We start from the raw sequence: 16,741 nt of genomic DNA, 5'->3' as shown, positions 1-16,741 counted from the left end.
AATCACTCCAAAATCCTTGGAATACACCGCAGTTGACTGCACAAGGGGGCTCCACGGGGGTCTGCATTTGCATCTGAGTTGTCCTGCACCTGACAATAGCTTTGAATAAACTAGGAGTTTAGGGCAGTATGTGTGTATATACACACAGGCGCAGAACACACGAACACACACACACACACACACACACACACACACACACACACACGACCAAAACTGGAAGTTCACTTTCTGCTGGAAAAAAAGTTCTGGGGGTGGGATGAAGAGCAGAAAAGGGGCAGAGGTAAAATGTTGGACTTAATATGGTCCCTTTATTCAGCTGTCTGGTACTTGCAGTTAACGGAGCAGTTAAGCCAGTGTGAACAGTCTTCTTTCAAGTTGAGTTGCCATCAACTCAGCATCGTTAGTGAAATGAGTTCTGGATGGAACTTTTAGGTGGTTCATCTCTGTCACTGACAAATACTACATGATCTAAGCTCCAATTCTCCAAATTCTCTTTGGACTTAAATATCAACTTTTTCAGAACTCAAACTTACTGAAAAACATAAATACAAAATGTCATTTGGCTACTCTCTTCTGTCCCCAGAACTGCTGCTTATGTGAGAAGTACACACACACACAGCCTGCTATTTGCATCCCACAAATAAGTTCTTGTACTTGTCCTATGAGGATCCTGCAGGCAGAGCCCTGGGAGCTCAGGCTGCTAAGGGTACTGGACTTCACGCATAATGTCAGCAAATAGCATCCTACGAAGCCGAATCTAATTGTAATGAAAATAAATGGATGAGAACTAGAGCAATTAGCCACATGTATTTATTCCTTTATCCATTTGTCTGGATTGAAATGAAAATGGTATTCTGAACAGTAGCAGTGGAGAAAGAGAGAGTCAGAATAAGAAAGCCAGAGACCAGAGAGTACAGGTCACAAGAAAAATATATTCTTTATTATCAATAAGATTATACTGATAGAAACTGGTTTGTAAGAGTTCTTCACAGACATACTATATATTCCTGTATCCACAGTCCAATGCCCCTCGGCCAGCTTCCCCAGATCTACAGCTGGTGCTGCAGCAGAGGCAGAAACAAATTGTCCGTGATGCAAAGTGCTGCTCTAAAGGCAAAGTGAGTACCAGCCAACTAAAAAAGTTGAGAAAAACAAATATATTCAGCAAATTAGCTATTCCACAAATTGGCTTTTGGACAACTAGCTCTTGGCATATCAATTCAGAGCCATTAAGAGATGATCCTCCAGTGAAAATAGGAGATTTCCATGATCTACTAGGGCCCTAGATAGTATCTCTCTGAATTTCGCAAGGAGACAAGTATGTGTCTAAAAAGAAATAAGATAGGTTCATAGAACATGTCTGAAGCAATTAACATACAGAAGCTTAGAGGCCAACAAACAAAAAATGTATCAATGTGCATCCACCATGGTAAAAGGGAGACTCTGATATTCGAGTCACTTAAACAAGGCTGCTCTATCTAGAGCATGGCAGGGAGCATTCATCTTGCACTGTACTCAAGCCCCCCCCCCCCCCCGCCCCAACTCACTTACAATTTCCCCTGAAATCCTACAACACTGCAAGAGGGTAGCCTGGATAGTGCTAGACGCAGGGCAACAAGACAGGGCATAATACAGATGTCTTGCCCCCAATCCTAGTTCTACTACCTACTCCCTGTGTGATCTTGGGCAAGTTAGCAAACCTGCCTAAAACTCAATTTCCACATGAGTGAGATAGTACCCTACATCATAAGGATGAAGGAAATAATTCAAGTAAATCCACACACTATGCTAAGTGCTTGGCACAAAATAAGAATTCAATGAAAATTTATCACCCTCCTCATCACCACTATTACATGAGACCAAAAGGAAGACATCAGGTGCTACTGAAGCACACAGGAGAGGTGTCTAACTGCAACTAGAGAGGAATCTATTTTGCTCGGGTACGTGTGCTGTGTCCGGCCCTCTGAAGGAAAGCCATGACCATGATGGTCGCGCCTAATGGAGGTGCCGCTGACTGGCCAATCAGATCTTCTCTGCTGGGGAATGGGAAATCACCTAAAGACACTCCAAGTAAAGGCGGAAGAAAGAGGCCATGAGTAAGCAAAAGCCAGGAGTGGGGAGAAGCTAACAGTACACAGAGGTAGTGCAGTGGAGGAAAGAGCAGTGAGAAGAAGTCAGCAGCGGTGAGCACGCTCGGCAGTCGACAGCCATGCTGCCAAGATGGTGGCAACCCAAACCAGGAAAAGCAGGCCTCTGCTGCCAAGGAGCCAGCCGGGCACACTGGCCTTCGGAGATTCACTGCTTCTGAGTAGCCTTCCAGATCCCTCCCTCCCTGGGCAGGGGGGTAGATCTCATCGTCCAGTGGTTTGATGAACACTGATTCAGCAAGAATGTGAAAAATTGGCCCACCTTCCCTCCGACCTCCTTCTCCTCAGCACCTCATTCATTCAACTACCTCTGAAATTAAAGCAGCTTCTCACCCATGGCTCTGCAGTAAGGGAATATGTTCTGAGCATAAGTATTTCTTCTTGGAAAAGATTTCTATGCACGTGCAGAAATGAAAAGGCAAACAAAGCTCCAGAAGGGTTTCAAACCAATAAACCTCAGGAGTGTCTGTGGTTTTTTTCCACCACCAGCTCCGAGAGTCCTCTGTGTGCCACCTGGCAAGTTTCAGTTTCTTCTCTCTCAACCCACACAGAAAAGAAATGCAAAAATAGCATTAATAAGCCCCTAAGGTCTGGGACTCTTCTGCTTTGGCATATACAAGCACATTCCTTCCAACTGCTGGATGAGAAACAAAGAGGCAGGCATATGGAATGTGCACCCCCAGCCAGGCCAGATGGACCCCTTTGAGATTTATGGGACTGGGTCCTGATTCACCCACCCCTCCATAAACCAAACCTGACTGGGGTGGAACTTGCAGCAGCTTTTCTAGTGTAAAACAAAGAGAAGCATTTCCCTACTTGAGAAAGGATGACAAGACAGGACATTCTCAAAAAAATGAGCTCCTGAGACAGGGGGGTGGGGTGGGGTGGGGGTGCTGGAGAGCTGGAGATGCAGCTTTCAGCAATGTCCACAGCAAGACCAAGCTGAAAACACAAGGCTGCAGGGAAACCTACTCCTTCAACACTCACCAGAGATCCCCAAAGAACATTACAAAGCTAAGCCACTCTGCAAACCCCAAAACATCCATTTGCCTAAGGAACTGTGGCAGAGTCCAGAGAGAGGAGTTGGAAGGTGAAGGAACAAGAGCCCACTGGGACCCGAGTTGTCTAGGGAGATGCACAGTTGCGGGGGCAGCCAGACTCAGGGCCTGGCGAAGAGATGCACAGTTAAAGGAAGGCCAAGCTGTGCTAAAGGCATGTGGTTTCTTCGTTTTTCCTTCTCAAAAAAAAAAAAAAAAAAAAAGTCATTGGTGAGACTTAAGTAATCTCTTCTTACAGATAAAAAATGGTCATGACCACAGGGCACGTGGGTGGCTCAGTCGTTTTAGTATCCGACTCTTGATTTTGGCTCAGGTCATGATCTCACGGTTCTGAGATTGAGCCCGATGGGGCTCCCCGCTCAGTGAGGAGTCTGCTTGAGATTCTCTCTCTCCCTGTGCCACCCTCTGCTCTCTCACAGGTGCTCATGTACACACTCTCTCTAAAAATAAATAAAATCTTTTAAAAAAAAATGGCCATGACCTGGTTTGGGGAGAGGAAGAGGAGAAGAGGCAGTCATCTTTCAGGCCTCCATAAAATCTTGCAATCAAGCAGTTGGCAGGGTGGCCAGCTATGCCAAGTCCCATCCACTGGTATCACTCACCAGCCAGAAATGCCACTCTGACGTGAGCGACTGCCTCTCTGAACATGGAAACAAAGCCATGTGCCAAAGTGTCACTTTTCAGAAATCCAGCATCTTCCCAGGCCACTCCCCAGATGCTTTCATGTGCATGTTCTGACAATGGAATACATACCCAGGAACAGTCTTAAGTATGAAGTTTAAGCTGAAATATGTAATAGAGGCTCTGACTGTGGTGTCTCCCCTAAAGTAATGTGAAAAAAACAAGCAAACAGCCTAGTGATAGGTGATCACTGTATTATTCTAGGGCCCCAGAGATATAAATCATTCAGTTGTTGAGCAAAGACTTTCCACGGGGATTACCTGAGAGGTGACAGGTACTGTATGTGTCATGGGTATTCAGAGTGAAGGCACAGTGATACCATCAGGAGCTAGTCTAGTGGGGAGGGGCGTGCAGGTAAGTAGCGCACTGGGCAGGAGTAGCAGTGGGCGCTATGGGAGCACAGAGGGAAGGGGCCGAAGGAGACGTCAGCAAGGGCAGAGAAAGTTACAGGATCTGGCTCATGGAGAGGTCTATATGGGAGCGTAACAGGTGGGAAGAGGAGACTAACGGGGCGGCGGGGGCGGAGCTGGTTTGAATCTGAGGGCGTTCTGAACAGAGGAAGGCCCAGGTCATTTGTGCACTTAGAGAGCTCACAACCTGGGCAGCAGGTAGGTGTTATGGAAGCAGCTGGTAGGCTCTGTGGTGATCCCAGGGGGCTACCCTGAAAGCTAGAACAAAAGGGATATAAGAGCCACACTAGTGAGCCCACTCTGTGCCTGGCCCTGGGTACCTAGAGGAACTCACGTCACAAAGACCTACCAGGTAGGACCACCGGCCACAGCAGGAAATAGACACGGAGACGGAGAACCTGCCAGCTCACCAAGTGAGAAAGTGACAGAGCAGGGTTTCGAGCCCAGGCTAACTGATCCCAGAGTGGCCTACTGCCTACCTGCCCCCATGATGCTCTACTTTCTGGAAAAAGCAAGCAGCAGTGGGCAAGATTTTTATTTTCACTATAACATCATACATCTGTTTCTAAAGTTTAAGAAAGATATGTAACATGATGTTAGAATAATATTCTTGCCCTGGACTTCCCTGATCACTATCTGAGAACCAATGTGAGTAGGAGACAGACACCTCTCCCGGCGCCGCCGCCCCCCCCCCCATGTCACACACACACTCACAGGCAAAGAAGAACTTCTTTTTCTGGCACACCTCAGCAAAATCAAGCGGATATAAAGTAGCTTAAGGGAGAGGTGAGTGAGAGAATTTCCTTTCTCTAGAGAAAAGTGGTTGCTGTGCTGTGCCCCATCTCTCCCCCGCAGCTTGCTTTGTACCTTAAACCTAGCCTGGAGTTTCTTTCTTTTTTCTTTCCTTTCTTTCCTTCTTTCTTTCTTTCTTTTTGAGATTTTATTTATTTACTCGTGAGACACACACAGAGAGGCAGAGACACAGGCAGAGGGAGAAGCAGGCTCCCTGCGGGGAGCCCGATGTGGGAGTCATCCCAGGACCCTGGGTTCACGCCCTCGAGCAGAAGGCAGACGGGCTCAACCACTGAGCCACCAACGTGCCCCCCACTAGAGAGGAGATTCAAGGGCACTACGGGGGGAGCTCTGGGACACGGTAATTAGGGCCAGACTGCCCACGAAGGCACCTGTGAGCTTGGCTTGGACTCCCGCCCTAGAAACCTGGGGAGAGAGGAGGGCTGTAGGGCAGGCAGGCGAGGGCTGTTGGTGGTGGTACCGGCCTCACACCCAGACAAGTGCGACCAGGGAGAGGCAGCTTGGGGTGAGAGCAGGAAACCCCAGAAGGCAGAGTGCAGAGGAGCACAGGCTGAGGAAGACGGCTAGGTCTGAGCAGGGGAACAAGGCAGCCACCTACGAGAGAGAGAGAGAGCAGCCAAACCCAAGGGAACTACCAGACACACAGACTCAGCAGGGAAGCTTCAAAAAGACCCAGATATCCCCTTCACCACTGCCAGGTCCCAAGAGCAAGGCCCACCCCCACTTCAGATCTGGCAGGAAGTGGGCAGAGAAGCACCTGTGGGGTGAAGCACCTGTGAGTGGGGGAGGGGTGGCAGGCAGAAGAAGGGGCCTCACCCTGCTCCCCTCCTCAGGGGCCCAGGCAGATGGAGCTAGGCGAGGAGAACCCTGGAACACAAGACAGGTTTGGAATTTCTGATTACCATCCAACTCATCCGGGCCTGGACCAGTGGCTCAAAACGAGAGTAGGCCTATGGCATCTGAGAGTGAACAACATTGACCCACCTAAATTCTCATTCCTGAGAAATCCCTCTGAAAAAAGTTTACATAGACAAGCAAAAAGAAACGAATTTTTTATATATCTCATGTGTTTGTTGAACTTACTGGTTGTAACACACGAGGCTCACATGCTAACTTTGGAGGTACTGAGCAAGAAAGAGCTGTTTGGTTCTCAGAATTTTGGCTACAACAGAAAACTCGAGAGAATTACTTGGATGACAGAGACAGAGAGAGAGATGCCAACAAACTTACTACATTTTGGTCAGTAAAATGCTATCTTCAAAGGAGGATTTTCAGCATCTCAGAAACATCTCCTTAAAGTTGTTTCAAAGCCAAAGTGCACACTTTTCTGTTCCAGTTATCTGGAGAACCACCTCTACCTACCGCCTCCCTCTGCTATGGAAACTTGACCGCCACCATTATGAACGGCCTGAACCACTGTATCTCACGGTCTCAGATTTTCCTTCCCAGGAACATTGGAGCAGTTTTTCCAAGGTAAGACTTGGAAAACAATCTTGTCAATGACTGTGGCAAGAAGCAACTGGAAGGTTCTGAAGTGAGGCTTAAAGCAAGACAGTGATCAGGGGAAAGCCTCCAGGAGAAAGAATCCTCTTTGTCCAACCCCAGGAAAGCCAGAGGGAAAAGCAGGCCAGAGCTCTTCTAATTCCCCTTCCCCTGCTGGCTCAGGACTGTCACCAATTATCCTTCCAGCCCACTCCCTACTGGAGTGGAGCCGAGCCAGGTGAGCCCTGAGAGGGAGGGAGGGGTGGGATGGGGTCTCGAGGAGAGAGGCCAGACTTCCAGTGTAACCTCTCTGGGCCTCAGTTTCCCCACTTCTGAAAGAACAGGTCATCCTTTTCTTAAAGTTTAACCGTAGGGATCCACAGATCACAGAAGTGAAAACGAAACCCCCTGATGAAGAACTATTTTTTCCTGTGCAGTCTTTACAGTATTTAAAGCTCCTCTGCATTTTCTCATTCATTTGCTCACCAACATCTTCTCGACATCTGTGGTGTGGGCAGCACGCAGCTGGAACTGAGTGTAAAAGGGCCCAGAAGACAGGTTCCTGCCTGCAAGGGGCTTTCAGGCCCAACAAGCCAGCTGGCCCAGCTGGCTAGCACCAGGGTTGGGGGGGCAGGACCAGCCATGGCGCTTGGACTCACCTTACAGGCCAGTGATCGACACTCTTCCTGCTCTGAAAAGCGCAGTCTCCCCCTGACCCTTGACAACCTTGCTGGCAGCACCCTCACTTGTGACTGCCAGTGACATGTCACTCTGCCTCTCACCCTGACCTGAACACTAAGTAATCAGCATAAATGTTGGGCAAGATGGAAAAGGAAAGGTACCCCTCATTTTTCCATGCAACGGGACGATCATATATAGATTCCTATTTTTATGGCAGAAAGAAACGGTTATCTTCTTTCCCGACAGGCAGAATTAACAGATTTGTTGTTTGTAACACTGTACCACTATCAAATCAGACATCAGAACCACAGGTAATTCTACTTGCTTTTTAAGAGCTGTCGACATCGCACGCGTATGAGAGATCTGAAGCAACTTCACACCTCTCTAACTGAACGCGGCAGGCCACAAAATAGCCACGGTTTAAAAGAATGCTTTCATCATTCATTTGTTCATTCACTGTTTTATAAGCAATATTTTTTGAACACCAACTATGTGCTAGTCAATGTTCTAGGTACTGGAGTGTAGCAGGAAACAGAAGTCTTTGCTCTCACAGAGCTGCTTTTTTTTGTGGGGAGGGAGAGCAATGCACTTACTCGCTGGTGTGAAAGTGCTAAATCCTATGAAAACAGGGAGGAGAAAAACACGGGGAAAGGGGAAGAGAGGGCTGGGGGTGAAGTGACAGTGGTCACTTTAAATAAGCCAGGAAGGCCTGTGGACAGAGGTGACATGTGAGCAGAGATCAGAAAGTAAAGAAAAAACGCCAAAGGGGACGACAGCGTTACCAGGCAGGGGAAGAGCAAGTGCAAAGGGCCCAGGCAGGAGGTAGCGGTGGGGGGAGATATGTTTGAGATTTTGGAGAAACAGCAACTCGGTCAGTGGGGGGCTACAGCAGCAGGGAAGGACACGGGGCGGAACGTGAGGTCCCAGACGTAATGGGGGCACCATCTATGGTGTGGAATGAGATGATAAGCTCATTGAGTTCAATGGAAGGTTTGGAGCAGACAAGTGATAGGATCTGTCTTACTTTTCTTTCTCTTAATTTAAATATAGTTGGCATAAAATACTATGGTAGTTTCAGGTATACAACATAGTAATTCATCATTATATACATTACAAAATAATCACCAAAAAAGTCTAGGGACCATCTGTCATCATAAAAAAATTATTATAATACTATTGACGATATGCCCCATGCTGTCCTTTCCATCCCTGTGACTAATTTTATAACTGGAAGTTTGTGCCTCTTGATGCCCTTCACCTATCTCACTCATCGCCCAATTCCTAACCCTCTAGCCACTGTTTTGTTCTGTTGGTTAGGAGTCTGTTTTATTTTCTTAGATTCCATATATAAGTGAAATCATATGGCATTTGTCTTTCTCTGACTTACTTCACTTAGTAGAACACCCTCTAGGTTCATCCATGTCACAAATGGTAAGATTTCGTTCATTTTTTTTTTACAGTTGAGTTAATGTTCCACTATATAATACATACATCAGTTCTTCTTTATCCTTTCATCTGTCACTGGACACTTAGGTTGTTTCCATATTCTTGACACTGTGAATAATGCTGCAGTGAACATAGGGCTGTGCATATATTTTTGTATTAGTGTTTCTGTTTTCTTGGATAAATACTCAGAAGTGGAATTGCTAGGTCATACAGTATTTCTATTTAATTCTTTGAGGAAGCTCTGTACTGTTTTCTATAATGGCTGCACCAATTTATATTCCCACCAGCAAGGCACAGGGGGTCCCTTTTTTCCACATCCTCACCAACACTTGTTATTTCTTGTCTTTTTGATACTAGCCATTCTATCTTACATTTTTAAAGATCACTCTGGCTACTTCATGGAGATGTGCCTGGGGTAGGAGCAGGGGAAAAAGAGCCAAGGCAGGGAAATCACTGAGTGTTTCCACATGAATGCAGGCAAGGTGTGGGAGCAGCTTAGATAAGGGTCTAGATCAGGAGGCAATGGGAAGAAATGAGATTCCCCACATATTCTCAAGGCAGAGTTGACAGTGTTTGCCAAGGGCCTGAATGTGGGTGAGAATAAAAGGAGAAAGAATGTCATGAATACCTGAGCCAAGTGGAAGGAAAGAGTTGCCATTTACTGCATTTGGGAAGAGCAGGTTTGAGGAGGGGAATTGGGAATGTTGCTTTGGATTAAGTTTCAGAAGTCATCAGACATTCAGATGGAGATGTTGGGTAAGCTACTGGTCATACAAGATTGGAGTTCAGATAAGGTCTGCATCAAATATCTAAATTTGGAAGTCATTAGAGACAGGTGCCTTTGAAGCCCCAAGTTTGGATGAGATCTCCTAAAAGCCTGAGTAAAAACCAAGAAGAGGTCTCAGGACCAACTTGGGGCAAAGGAGTATGAGAAGGCATTGCTGGTGGGGGTCAAAAAACTGGGAATGTGGGATATCTTGGAAGCCAAGTGAGGAGACCATTTCTAGAAGGGGGAAATGATAAATCATGCCTTAGTACTCGCTTTACAGAGTTTCTGAGTTTCTGGATGAGAGAGTGATGTGCTCTAGGACCTAGTATGGGTTCAGTAAGAATGTATCAGGTTCAACTAAATTACCAGGCTGGTTAATTAGACAAACAGGGAAGGATACAGTCTGTCTACAAAAACAAGCAGCAGAAAAACAGTCTGGTGTAATGACAAGTAGATGGATTAGAAACTGCTTGACTGATGACACCCAAGGGCACATATAAGTGAATCAGTGTCAAACCTAAAGGAAATTTCCAGTGACATGTCATTGGGCTCTGTCCTTGACTAACTCAAGATATCAGTGGCTTTTATCAGTGATAACTAAACTTGACTGCAGTCAGAACAATCTAGGAGGTGTGTGAAAATAGAGCATCCCCCCCAGTGTCCACCCAGACCTACTGAATCAGAAATTCCCTGGATGAGCACGAGGGGGTGGGCAGCAAGGAGCTGAGGAAGACCTGAGTTAGAAGAAAGAATTGAAGGAGAAGCTTGATTCAAATGTACAGCTGAAACCAAGCTCAGGGGGATAGAGAATATGCTGGAAGACAGCTGGGTAAATGAAGTCTTGCATTTGATTCCAAAAACTCAGCCAGACATGAGGTGGAAAGGGTAAACTTAGCTGGATCTGAGACCAACTTGGGAGTCTCAGTGATCAACAGTGGAATTTCAAGCTGCACGGACAAGAGATGAGAGGAGAAGGGATATGACCCAGCCATGCCCTCTCTGGCCCTGAAAGCACCCTCTTGACAGTACCAGGGACACACTAGAGAGAGGTCAGAGGAGCAAGACCAAGATGGTCAAGGGACTCCCCCCAGAGGGAAGCCAATGCTTAGCTGGAAAAGTCAGAAGACCAGGCCTCCACCCTGAACACCTTCAGGGCTGCTCTATGGGATCCCACAGGGTTGATCTACCATCACTAAGTAAAAACTAGTAGGACAGGATTCTTCTTTGGTAGAAGGAAGGTCTTTCCAACACTAAGAGTAACCCAGGTTACTCTTAGTGTAACCCAAAGAGACAGAAGTGGTGAGTATTTTGCCACAGAAATTGTTAAACTTATATATGCCCCAAATTAGCATTTATTACAATGTATTACTTTATGCACATATATGTATGTGTGCATATATATGTGTGTGTGTATACATATATATACACATACACACACACATACACACATATATATGTATGTGTATATACATACACACCCTGCCTAGTCTGTAAATTCCCTGAGGAATTACAGCCCCAGAGTCCAGCACGAGCCCTGTCCCGTGCTATGTGCTCAATAACTGCTATTTGAAAGAGTAAGTTGATAATGGCTGGATGCTACTAAGCCTGTTATAGAGGTGATTCATGCTACAAATTGTTAATGCTCCTTCTAAAACAGCTGATCCTATGATTTCTGAAAAACTGCACACAAACCAGTTTTCCCTGTAGACACAGTCATCCTTTGTATCTGCAGAGTCAATTCAGAATTTAGAATAAAATGGATTATTTATTATGTCTAAAAGTAAATGGTAATATTAGCCCTAGGTTTAAGGCTCAGCCTGGTATTATGTATGTATGGTGGGGGGCGGGGATTGATCTTTGTCTTGAATATTTCTGTACTCCACATAAAAACGTGTAAAGTCTAATCTATTAAGGAAATCTGATCCTTCAAGCTGTACCCAGTTTGGAGATTATCCAACTCTAGGAGTTCCTTCAAGGAAATGTCACCATATCCCTACTGGGAGGAATTTACTGATTCACAGGCTGGTGTTATTGGCCCAGGAGAAGCATGCTGCCCACTTGCCTTTGGCCAAATTCTGGTTCACCCCAGAACTTCATCCCATCAGAGGCCTGGTCCAGCTGAGATGTTAACCCAAAGGGCTTGGACAGAGTAGCCTTTGCAGTCACCAAGGGGATCAATGCAGATCATATCTTCCTTCAGAGACCGCAGAACAAAATGAATTCTCTGGTCTGTGGATCAAAGCCTGAACTCTCCTAAAATCTGAGACAGTTTCCAAAGCCATCATTCTGCTCCTCCCAAGTAGAAGCAGCCGTGCTATAGTCATGTGTCCAGGGGAAAGAGCTCTGTACACAAGAAGTATTTACTTTGTACTGGCACTTCTTGGGACCACCTCACTTAATCCTCACAACAATCCTGGCAGTGAGATTACCGTCTCCCCATTGTGCAAATGGGGAAAGGGCATCTCAGAGAAGTTAACATAGTAGCCCAGAGGGACCAGCATTTGACCTCAGGTCTCTTCAGCCCAAAACTGTGCTCTTATTACATACAACAACCAGAGCACTCTTAAACCAAAAGCCAGATACTTTAAAAACAAAAAAAACAAAAAGCCAGATCAGGACACCTCCTTATCAAAATTCAGAATGCTCTGGTGACTTCCTCCATCCAAACTTCTGCAAGGCTCTGCCTGTTCTGGCCTCTGCCTGTCTGTCTTGCCCCATCTCCTCCTCCTTCTTAATATGGATATTTTTTAAAAAATTTTATTTATTTATGATAGTCACAGAGAGAGAGAGAGAGAGGCAGAGACACAGGCAGAGAGAAGCAAGCTCCACGCACCGGGAGCCCGACGTGGGACTCGACCCCGGGCCTCCAGGATCGCGCCCTGGGCCAAAGGCAGGCACCAAACCACTGCGCCACCCAGGGATCCCCTCTCCTCCTCCTTCTTGCCCTTGCTCTGTCCCTTCCAGTGCTACCGGCCTACTTCCTGTTTCTTGAAATCCCCAAGTCCCTGCCTCATAGCCACCACACTGGCTATTCCCTCTGCCTGGAATGTTATTCCCCTAATGCCCTGCAGATCCCTCCTACTTCCTCCCGGTCTCTGCTCCAATGCCACCTCCACAGTGAGACCATCCCCAAATACTCTTCTCTAAAAGAGACCCTTTCTCCTACCATTCTCTAACTATACCTGATCTTTCTCAGCAGCATGTACCAGTATCTGAATGCAGATGGCATTTTTTCTTTGGCGGGGAGGGGGCGAGTCAAGGGGAATGGGGTCAGTAGAAAGGGGTCCTGAGAAGAAAGGTCAGAGGGAGGAGGTCATGGGGAGCGGAAGCTTAACAGGAGAGGGCAGCCCAGCAGTGTGGCTTGGTGACCACTCATGGTGTCACCTCGGGTTCCATGGCTCCACATTATGGGTGCTGGTTCTGCAGGGATGGGGACTGTCCCAGGGTCCCCGCTTAGCACCCACTCTGCATCTAGTCTCTTAAGATACCCTAGAAGTAGGAGTGTGAAGGGCAAAGAGAAGAAGAGAGCCTGCAGACTGCCATGGGGAAGATTGCCACCCCGCCCCCATCCCACCTTCCCACTGGCCTATGGCTGCCCAGGTGGGTTTCTTCCCTGTGCACCCCATCCAACCCCATTGCACCTTCTCTGGGACCTGGATTTATTGTTCACCCCTCTTCTTGAATTTACTTCTTGGAAAATACCTTTCCCCAGAGTCCATCTGTGTCAAGCACTGTTCAAGATGCTGAGGACATGTCACGAAAGGTCTGCTGATAGGAAACAGCATAGGACATGGACATGATCCAAAGTGGGGAGGTGGGTGGTCAGGTAGGTTCCACACAAGGTCATCTGAGCCAGACATGGAACAGAGGGAGCAAAGCTTGGTGATAGCTAGGCAAAGAGCACTCAGAGCAGAGGGAGGCAAATGTCCCCTGAGACTCCTGGGGGGGGGGGGGGGATGAAGTCTACAACAGGGCCAGTGAGGGCAGACATACAGAAGCCATCAGGTAGGGAAAAGATCTCAGTGTTAGGCCCAGAGCCCAAAGGGAATCATATAAGCTTTATGTTTTACAGCGAGCTATGGAAAATCAGCTGGCTGGAGCAGAGGAGTGAAATTATCTGACATACACATCTTAAAGAAGCCCGTTGAGGTAGCGGTGGGACCAGTATGAGTCCACTGCAGTTAGACCTCCAGGTGGCCAGCATGTAGCACCCAGGGTTGTAGGAGAAGTCCTCGGCTAGTTCACTGCTTACCATCAGGGCCCCACTGGGGCACGGACTCTACATCATTCATTGCTGTGTCCCCATGCCTGAGAGCAGGGGGCAGACATGTGGCCACAGAGCCCCAAAGTGGGCTGCCACACGTCCTTTACCCTCTGCTACCTCCGGTCAAGTCACTTCAGCTCTCCAGGAAACTTTCCACTGACGGGCAGCGGACTTGACGGAGAAGGGACTGCTACTTCACCCCCGCCCAAAGACCGCATCACCCCCTTGCTCTGATATTTGTGTGACGCTGCCAGCTTTAGAATTTTGTGATTTTTATCAGAGAAGAGACATTTGGGGCAACTGAGGAAACAAGAACATAATTATATTTCACAAAGAGAAACATTACCAATGGTCTGTTTATCGCTACAACAGACAATCAGTTCATTTAATGCCTTCCAACATCTTTTCAAATCAGTCAGAAATGGACTCTTATTAAGGGAGAGTTACAAAAAGCTGCGTTATCTGGCATTAACCAATCCGAAGGCTTCTGAAAGTCACATTTCTGAGATTCCACCAATATAAACGTACAAGTCTACAAGGGGACCGGGCAGACACTAATCATAATCCAAAAGGTGACCAGTTTTCGACATCAGTTTCCAGAGATGAAACTATGTCTGTTTGGGGAACTTGTCCCCCTTTATCACTGCTCTGCCTCAGAATGTTGCTGGCAGGGGGTTTGTTTTCTGTAAAACATTTTACATTCTGTAGAAGTATTTTGTAAATAAACAGAAGGTGGTTTACTTTGAAAACTCAGGCTTTACTTTTTGAGTTTTATCTGATGCAGTCTGAACTTTTTTTTTTTACTTGCAGAAATTCCTACTGGCATCTGAGGGGCTTTTGTTTGCTGGACTTTCTTAGTTTTTCTCTAATACACAGAACATCTCACAGAAACTCTTGGCTTCAGGCCATAGTTAAGGTCACAGAAAGAAATACCAAAGGGATAACAGACAGGTCTTCTGGGAAAACTGAAGCTAACCTTTGTGTTTGCAAGTTTTCAGGCATCCGCACACTCCCTCAACTCCCCAAGGTGGGAGATAAAATGCTGTAGATGATTCTGCTCCCAGAGAAGGTAGAAAAGAGGAGTTCATGTTAATTTTTGAATTCCAGTGTAGTTTTTGAATTCCAGTGCTTGGCCTCATTAGAATTTGTAAAGAAACAATTAAAGGGTACAGATGGGAAGGAAGCCAGAGAAGAAGACACAAGGCAGTGAGGTCATGAGCATGTTGTTTAGAGCATAAACTGTCCACTGTATCTTCACCATAGACTAGAATATGTCACTCCATATTTCCACGATATTTCCTGGATACTGTGGAAATATTTCCGGGAAATATTGTATATTGTATTTGTTCATAAAGACATAAACATTATATATTGTATTTGATCATAGATTTTGAACATTCCTAAATACTTTTATTCAGCAGACAAGCATTCACATTCTTTAGTATTAACATGAAGTTTATCTGATATTCAAACATGAATTATATCCAGCTTCCTTCATACAACATGCTAATAGCTTATTACATAATACTCATACTGAAAAATCATCTTTATGGCTTGAAAAATCTTCCAAAGGGCTAAAAGAGACAGAGAGAAGGCTACAGGTGATTTAGTGATATTTATGAGCATTATTGAAATTCTTGTGCCAGAGTGAGGAAATTGTCCACAAAAATACATATCTACAGCTAACTGATAAAATTTCAACAGACGTTCTCTGTTATGCATATGTATTGTTACTTTTGTAATTATTTTGATATAAAGGCTTATTTAAGCTTCATTCCTAAAGAGCCTTTGAAATATGACTTATCAGGGATCCCTGGGTGGCTCAGTGGTTTGGCGCCTGCCTTTGGCCCAAGGCGTGATCCTGGAGTCCCGGGATCGAGTCCCACGTCATGCTCCTGGCATGGAGCCTGCTTCTCCCTCTGCCTGTCTCTCTCTCTCTCTCTCTCTCTCACCCTCTCTCTATCATGAATAAATAAATAAAACCTTAAAAAAAAAGAAATATGACTTATCTTCAAAGAACACTTACTTTCATTAAAGAACCATGTTTCTTAATACTCTGTAGTTGTCAGAAGAAAAGGAGACAACATGTAGCATAATGTGCAGCCTCTAAACAACCAAAATGTGTGCATTTTCATAATATTCAACTTACTTTTTCATTCCACGCCCACAGTCCGATTCCAAGAAATGCTATTCCCAAAAACTGAAAGAAAAAAGAAAAAGGGGTGTTAAGTAAAAGAGTAAATCCATGTTTTTACTGATACAAATAAGAAAGTTTGAAACCAATTCTTTTGTCACTTTATCTGGCTGAGAAATAGTATTGTCATAACAGCCCTTAACAGAAAAAGAAACACCATGATCATCTTGATTAAAATTAAGCATTAAGAAGGGTTGAGTGAAGACAACATGCTATACATATTCAACGGAATATTACTCAACCTAGGAAAAGAAGGAAATCCTTTCATTAGCAACAACATGGATGAACCTGGAGGGTATTATGCCAAGTAAAATAAACTAGACAGAGGAGATAAACAACACAGTATCATTTACATGTGGAATTGAAATAAATAAATTCAACTCCTAGAAACAAAGTAAAAAAGTGGTTGCCAGAGGCTGGGGGGGTGGGGATAGAAAAAGGTTAGTAAAAGGGTACAAGCTTAAGATGAATAAGGTCTGAGGATCTAATGTAAACATGGTGACTACAATTGGTAACACTATATTGGTAAAACTGAATTTCTGCTAAAAGAACGGAAATGATGTTACACACAGGAAGGTAACTATGTGAGGTGATACATGTTAACTCAGGGTGGGGAATTCCTTCACAACGTATATGCATATCAAATCATCATGTGCTACTCTTTAAATATGATTTCATTTGTCAATTATATCTCAATAAAGCAGAAAATACAAATTTTTAAACTTTTTTAAAAAGAAGGGTTGGAGACATGTAGGTGCTTCAAAGTCATTGATATTAAGAATAAAAATTAGAACCT

The 16,741-nt window shown here is 45.4% G+C and overlaps 1 protein-coding gene across 2 annotated transcripts in view; it reads right to left on the bottom strand.

Annotated features, from left to right (window-relative positions):
* Positions 1 to 16,741, bottom strand: part of TSPAN5 (tetraspanin 5) — a 171,703-nt gene that overhangs the window by 17,283 nt on the left and 137,679 nt on the right. For both annotated transcript variants that reach the window (XM_055313285.1, XM_055313284.1), the window contains exon 2: positions 15,901 to 15,951. In XM_055313285.1, coding sequence (XP_055169260.1) covers positions 15,901 to 15,951 — 51 coding nt within the window. The remainder of the gene's footprint in view (positions 1 to 15,900; positions 15,952 to 16,741) is intronic.

This window comes from Nyctereutes procyonoides, unplaced genomic scaffold, assembly GCF_905146905.1.
Source record: "Nyctereutes procyonoides isolate TBG_1078 unplaced genomic scaffold, NYPRO_anot_genome, whole genome shotgun sequence".
Taxonomy (NCBI): domain Eukaryota; kingdom Metazoa; phylum Chordata; class Mammalia; order Carnivora; family Canidae; genus Nyctereutes; species Nyctereutes procyonoides.
This window is presented reverse-complemented; position numbering and strand designations above follow the sequence as displayed.